Source organism: Meles meles, chromosome 13 (assembly GCF_922984935.1).
Source record: "Meles meles chromosome 13, mMelMel3.1 paternal haplotype, whole genome shotgun sequence".
In the NCBI taxonomy this organism is placed as follows: domain Eukaryota; kingdom Metazoa; phylum Chordata; class Mammalia; order Carnivora; family Mustelidae; genus Meles; species Meles meles.
Window position 1 is genome coordinate 34309380 of NC_060078.1, and position 7051 is coordinate 34316430.

A 7051-nucleotide genomic window follows, 5' to 3' on the forward strand; every position below is an offset into this window, starting at 1 on the left:
GAGACTTAGCTCTAGGAGCTGCACACTATGCCCCTATGCCCAGGGTTTCGAATTACTCTCTTAGGCGGTTGAGGGCCAAAGGTGGAAAGACTGGAGAAGAGCTGATTTAGGGGCTCTGGGAATAGTCAGCAGAACTGGACAGAGGGGAGTCTCTCTAGCGCCATTCGGAGGCCCTCTCCCCTGGAGTGGGGCCCAGGCCAGGTGAATGCGAGGAGGGGTTGAGGAATTGAGATGCCTCTAGGTCTCTCTGTTCAGACCTCGCTCGTCCCCTCCGCTGGGGACCGCGCTGCCCCTCACTCTCAGTCAAGGCTGTGGAAGCCCACGGGTCCAGGTCGCGCTAGTCCCCAGGGAAGTTGAGGGAAGGGAAGCGTTGGGGAGATCCCGGGCTGGGGCGGGGCCAGGCTGGGGCGGGTCCTGATATAGAGCCCTGCAGCCGGCCGGCAGCACAGCGCGGCGACTGGAAGCCCCAGAGCCCCGCGGATTGTCAGTGTCAACCCATCCCGCCGTCCCGGCTCGGTGTCCCTCCTGCCGCAGCTACCGGTGAGTGCGGGCCACCCTAACTGCGCTGCTCCTGCGGGCGCCCCTTCCCCCAGCCCCGGCTGCCTCGGCGGTCCCCGGCTGCCCCCGCTCGGCCACCGCCGAGCCTGACTCACCGGTCGCGGTGCCTGTGCACCCTCTGTGGGTGCTCGGACCCCTGAGCCCCCAGCGGGGAGAGACGGCAGGCCTGGGGGCCCTGGTCCCCGCCGGTGCGCCCCGCAGGAGACCTAGGGATTCCTGCCCTGAACTGCGCTAACCCAGCCGGCCCACCTTCTCGCTCCTCCGCTTCAGTGTCAAGCTGACTTTCTCCCTCCCTTGCAGAGCCGCTGTCTAGAGCCCCAGCCTCGCCACCATGAGAATCCTGCTGACGTGCCTGCTCCTCTGTGCCCTTGTGGTGAGCGACTCCGAAGTAGGTGGCTTTCCCGCTTTGACCTATAGCGGGCCGCGAGGGCTTGCAGGATCCGGAGCAGCGCCGGGGGTGGCACTCGGGTGTGTGGGGGGCGGGGGAGGACAGGGCTGCACAGGAAGCTGGAATCCTCTGGATTCCATCAACGGCGGGACCAGACCATCTCGGGGAAAACAGGACAGGTGTGGCAGGGGGGAATCCTGAGAACTAAGAGAGTTCGCACTTTCAGGGAAGGGAGGAAGAAGCCGCAGAGACGTCGTTCCCCGCCCCACCCCCGCCTTCTTGCACCCTGTATGTGAAGCGTGCTTGAGTCAATCCGTTTCTCCCTGCTAGAAACCTATGATCTTCCCTGTGAGGGCTAGTTAGATATGAACAAGGTGAAGAGAGAGGGAGCTGGAGGAAAGGGTGAGATTTGGGATTGGGGCCAGTTTGTCCTCCCCCTTGAGTCCCAGGAGCCTGGGACCTTTGCTGAACTTTCCCCTCCCCTCCATCTCTTCCAGGGAAGCCATGAACTTCACCCAGTGTCTAGTGCATGTGAGTATCCACCCATTGCATAATATCTGACTGTACAGACCTCTTGGAAAAGCCTCAGGGGGCAGCCCCTCCCTGACCCTGCTGCAGGGCTGGCTCCCCCTTGCCTCCTCCCACGCTCCTTTCTTACCACGCCACCTTTGTGATCCCCAGCAAACTGCAATTGTCTGAATGGAGGAACATGTGTGTCCTACAAGTACTTCTCCAACATTCATCGATGCAACTGTCCAAAGAAATTCCAAGGGGAACACTGCGAGATAGGTATGGGGATCCTGACTAACTGGGCAGGGGGGGGGCACCAGAGATTTGGGGGCAGGGAGAGATGGGTGGGGTACGAGGGCAGGCGGGAGTTAGGAGCTGGAGGTGGAGTGGGGGACATCTTCATCCCTGGCTGTGATACACAGTCAAACACAGCCCCATCCTCTTTCATGCATCTCTGGCTGCACACAAATGTGAGACGGGGATGGAAGAAGACCCTTCTAGTGTTTCCTGCCAGGCCTGAAAACATGTGAGGCCTGCCAGGATCTCTAAAATGCCTGTCTAAATTTCCTCTTCTTTCTAATATCTCTCAACCTCATATTCTTCCCTAGATACAACGAAAACCTGCTTTGAGGGGAACGGTCACTCTTACCGAGGGAAGGCCGACACCGACATCATAGGCCGGCCCTGCCTGGCCTGGAACTCTGCCACTGTTCTTCTGAAAGAGTACCACGCCCTCAGACCCGATGCCCTTCAGCTGGGCCTGGGCAAACACAACTACTGCAGGTGAGGGGGGCAGCAAAGACCCTCTCACAGCCCCCCAGGATCCCTTGCTACCACCCTCTGTGTTTCTAGAGTCCTGTCCATAGCCGGAGGAAAGCAAGGCCTCCGGCTGACTTTTCCCTGGAGGGGAAGGAGATGTATTCTGGGTTGGAATGACACCCCCCCCCCACCTTTCTGTGTTACCAGGAACCCAAACAACCATAGAAGGCCATGGTGCTATGTGCAGGTTGGCCTAAAGCAGCTTGTCCGGGAGTGCATGGTGCAAGAATGCTCTTCTGGTGAGTGTTACTGACCTGTTTGTGACAGTAGGGAAGATCATATGTCCCTGTATCCCATCACAGGAGGGTCGAGCTGGGATGCTGCCTGGCCTTGAAAAACTGGGAGGTTAGAAGACAAGAGAGAGACATTCTCCTACTTGCCTCCCCAAGACATCCTTCTCTTTCTTCTCCAGGAAAAAATCCCCTCACTCCAGAAAAAGCTGAGTTTCAATGTGGCCAGAAGGCTCTGAGGCCTCGCTTTAAGATTATAGGCGGAGAATTCACCACCATCGAGAACCAGCCGTGGTTTGCCGCCATCTACAGGAAGCACCACGGAGGCTCTGTCACCTACCAGTGTGGTGGCAGCCTCATCAGTCCTTGCTGGGTGCTCAGCGCCACACACTGCTTCATGTACGTCCTCCATCTCTTCTCCCTGACCCTCCTGTCTTACCCCAAACGCATCTCCTTCTCCTTCCAAGCAAAGGATGCCACTTGAATTCTACCCCTTAGGCCCCTTCCGTGCAGTCCATGGCCTTGGGTGCAAGTCATGCTCTGAGGCCACCTTGAGGGGAGGGGATGAGATGAGATCTCATGAGATCTGGCCATCTGACAAGTCTCCCCTCCCACAGTAATCACCCGAAGAAGGAGGACTATGTTGTCTACCTGGGTCAGTCGAAGCTTAACACCGGGACACCTGGGGAGATGATGTTTGAGGTGGAGAAACTCATCTTGCATGAGGACTACAATGCTGACAGCCTTGCTCACCACAATGATATTGGTGAGTGGAAAGCCCTTAGCTGCCATAATGATGATGGTTGGAGGAAGAGGGGTCCAAGAAGAGACCCAAATGGGAGGTTGAGGTTGTAGGGGAACTGGAGATCCTGCTTTATACAGCAAAGGGACATATGGGAGAGGCCTACTGTTCCTCTGCAGAAACCTTGAATTTCCAAACATTTAGCCTCCTCTAGACGGCAATGGCTGGGTAAGCATGTGACATGGGTGGGGAGGTCCCTTCTTTTGTTGGATACAACCTCTGCCTGTTCCAGGATCTGGAACTTAGAGCACTGAGCTGAATTTAGCCCATCTGCCTCAGCCACCCATACATCTGTATAGACCAGCCCTGGCTGGCCAAGGCCCTTGTCAGCAGCTGGAACAAAACCCTTGAGGCATGGGACAGGGGAGGCTTGTTTCAGGTAATAAGCTGCCAGCAGACTTTCCAGGATGGCCTCTAACCCTAAGTGATTTAGGGATAGACATCCAGTCCTTTAGCATTTGGAGGGGAGAGAGGGTGACCACCTGGCCAGGTAGAGATCTTTCCCCCTGACCTCCCCTGCTTCCCTCTTCCCCCAGCCCTGCTGAAGATCCGCTCCAACACGGGCCAGTGTGCACAGCCATCCAGGTCCATACAAACCATCTGCCTGCCTCCAGTGCGTGGAGATGCTAATTTTGGCATGAGCTGTGAGATCGCTGGCTTTGGAAAAGAGAATGCCAGTAAGTGACATTTGGGGCTGGCTCAGAGGGTCCTGGGGGAGTGTTATAACCTGGAAGTGAGCTCAACTTGATCAAGACTGGACTGTGGAGATAGAGATGGGAGCACTGTGGAGGTAGAGGATGGTCCAGGGATGGAGTAGGGAGCACTATTTAGGGAGTGATGGGCCATAAAGGTAAACAGATGGGGGGGGGGGGGTGAGGGGCTATACATGAGGTAAAGGCTCAGATTTGTGGGGGAAAGAATAAAGGCTTTTCCTGGTAGGGACACTTTTTGGTCCCTTCCCTGGCAGAGAGTCCCTGTGGGAAGGCTGTACAGACACATCTTAAAGTAAACTTCTTGTTTCCTCCATCTAGCTGACTATCTCTATCCAGAGCAGCTAAAAATGACTGTTGTGAAGCTGGTTTCTCACCAGGAGTGTCAGCAGCCACACTACTATGGCTCCGAAGTTACCACCAAAATGCTGTGTGCCGCCGACCCACAGTGGGAAACCGATTCCTGCCAGGTGAGAATTCCAGCCTCTCTTCCTGTCACCCCCAAATCTCCCCTGGGCTCCTGGACCTATCCCTGCCAGCTTCAGAGAGCCCCTCTCCAGCCAAAGCCCCAAGAAGTCAGAATTAGGAGCTCAGGTCTTAGTTTAAACTAATCCTTATGCGTTTACCAAACATTTGTCATGAGCCTGGCTCTGTGCTAGGAATGGAATAGGACCATAAGAAAGAGGAAGACACTAGAAAATAATACAACTCAGTGCTCAGGATATGGTATGAATTATAAATGATCAGTGTTTGGGAGCTGGAGGTTAGTACCAATGAGATGGTCTTAAAGGGAAAGCTTTAGAGAGAAGGTGACTGGAAGAATTTGGGGAGGCAGAGGAAAAAAAGGAGATCATTCCAGTTGAAGGATACAAAAATGAGCCTGAGCATGGTATATTCCAGGATGGCGAGGAAAAGGGCCTGAGAGTGTAGATGGAGCTGTGGCAGATAGCAGGGCTTTGAAAGCCAAGCAGAGGATTTTAAACTTGATATGGTAGGAAATGGGGAGCCACTAAGGACTTGGGGATTCTAAGAAATTCTCCTTTTTTCTCTCTCTCTCGGGCATGACTGGGTGATTGGATCAGATGGCTCCCTCCTCCCTTTTCCCAGGGCTCACCTTCTGTGTCTTTGGCTTAACAGGGAGACTCCGGGGGCCCCCTGGTCTGCTCTATCCAAGGCCGCCTGACTCTGACGGGGATTGTGAGCTGGGGCAGTGGTTGTGCCATGAAGGACAAGCCAGGCGTCTACACAAGGGTCTCACACTTCCTGCCTTGGATCCACACGCACACCAGGCAACAGAAAGGCCTAACCCTCTGAGGCTCCCCAGGGAGCCAAGGGAAGCAAGGGGTACCACCCACTCCCACGCTGGCTGTCGTTTTTGCAGCAGAAGTGTCTGCTTCGGCTCTATATAAGGGAGAACCTGAGAAAGACAGGCTCTCGCCGAGATGGTTTTTATGTGTGCTGCCCCCACAGGGGGAGCGACAATAGCTTGATCCTCAGCTACAGGCCTGGGTGCTGAGTGCCCAGAGTCCCCGGGGCCAGGATGGAGGGATGGTCCTGACCCAGGACGGTTGTTGACCAGTTGTTTGTCTTTTTCTGAACTGAAGCCTCCTGGAGAGAAAAAAGCCATTTCCTGTGCATGGGTAGAAGGAGAGCCAGAACCCCCAACAGTGGGCATTCATGAGGCCCACTGTTGGGAAACAAATAATTTCTCAATTAGGAAGCTGAAAAGAACCGAGGTCTCTTGAAGGAGCTTGGCCACTGTGGAACAGTGGCTTGGGGAGTGGAGACACTAATGACTTGAGGGAAGGGCTCTGACATTCCATGAATGTATCAGGAAATATTATATATGGGTGTATATTTGTGCACACTTGTGCACGGGCTGTCAGTGTAACAGCTGGTGTCCCTGTGTGACTGCAAGTCTAACTATTTCCCTAAACTGAATGGACTATGATGACACATAGAAGGGTCTGTCTGGAGAGGTCCTGGGCCACTCCTAGGGCCTCTTGGGTCTGTCATGTGATCATGCCCATGAATGTATCGTTCTGGGGCATGACCAGCAGTAAATTTTCAGTTTCACTTTTACATAGATGTTCTTTCTTGGCCAGTTATCCCTTCTGACCTTTTGTCTGAGTTTATCCCATCCTCACTGCGTGAGGTGAGGCCCACTCCTATACACTGAATATTTAATAATTATATTCTGCTATTTTTATTTATATCTATTTTTGTAATTTTGAATAAAGGTCAATAAAATGTGATTTTTTTCTGAAGACTCTGGTACTTTCTTGGTACTTGTATGGGAGGGAGTTGGGGAGCATAAAAAGTGGAAAATAATGATGGTAGTGTGTACCCTAGAGTTTCTTGGAGGCTGAATCTCTGCACTTAGTGGGACTTTGGGAATAGAGGCTAGAAGAGTTGTAGAGTAGGTTCTCCATAGCACATAAGGTACAGCCTGGTGTGTGGGCTGCATGAATTCCCTCCTTAGCCTGATGCCTTTGTACAGTGCACATCTTGTACAGCTGTACACCGTGATCCTCTAGGATAAGTCCTGCCTATTCTCTTCACTCTGCCCATAACAATCCTGGGGCTGACCTCAACCAAGGAGAATATCTGCATGAGTGAAAATTGCTGATCCCAAACCCATCCCAGCTTGAGTGTGGTATTCTGGGAACAGAAAACAATTTCCCATCATCTGTGTGAGGAGCTGGTACTAAGTTTCCTCAGTGTGTTGATGGAGCTCATGACCAGTCACTATGATCCCTAATATTAGGGGACTAGGAATCTAAAGCACGTATTATCCTAATGGAGGTGACGACACATTTTGAATCAAATGTAGGTTTCTGAAGAACTAGGATATAGAAGGCAGGCGGCAAGAGGTGCCCGGGTGGCTCAGTTGTTGAGCATTTGCGTTTGGCTCCAGTCATGATTCCAGGGCATTGGGATTGAGTCCCACATCCCTCATTGGGCTCCCTACTCAACGGGGAATCTGTTTCTCTCTCTCCCACTATTGCTCCCCCTGCTTGTGCTCTCTCTCTTT

General features: G+C 53.4%; 1 protein-coding gene across 2 annotated transcripts; it reads left to right on the plus strand.

The window, feature by feature from the left end:
* The first annotated feature begins 392 nt into the window (after positions 1-392).
* On the plus strand, positions 393-6270 carry PLAU (plasminogen activator, urokinase). 2 transcript variants are annotated; one of them, XM_046028099.1, is made up of 11 exons: positions 393-540; positions 859-946; positions 1444-1477; positions 1628-1735; positions 2065-2239; positions 2423-2514; positions 2688-2904; positions 3123-3271; positions 3844-3984; positions 4339-4487; positions 5155-6270. In XM_046028099.1, exons 2-11 carry the CDS (start codon positions 890-892, stop codon positions 5329-5331), a joined length of 1299 nt encoding a protein of 432 aa, XP_045884055.1. In that variant the 5' UTR covers positions 393-540; positions 859-889; the 3' UTR covers positions 5332-6270. The 2 variants fall into 2 exon arrangements, with proteins under 2 accessions (XP_045884055.1, XP_045884056.1); XM_046028100.1 differs by having other exon boundaries at positions 859-931.
* Positions 6271-7051: the final 781 nt, after the last annotated feature.

Bases quoted from the DNA above. Each gene is read 5' to 3' on its own strand.
- PLAU (XM_046028099.1), top strand. From the start codon at position 890: ATGAGAATCCTGCTGACGTGCCTGCTCCTCTGTGCCCTTGTGGTGAGC. The intron at 1,478-1,627 runs GTGAGTATCCAC...TGTGATCCCCAG, and splicing joins TCACCCAGTGTCTAGTGCAT to CAAACTGCAATTGTCTGAAT. The intron at 2,905-3,122 runs GTACGTCCTCCA...CCCCTCCCACAG, and splicing joins AGCGCCACACACTGCTTCAT to TAATCACCCGAAGAAGGAGG.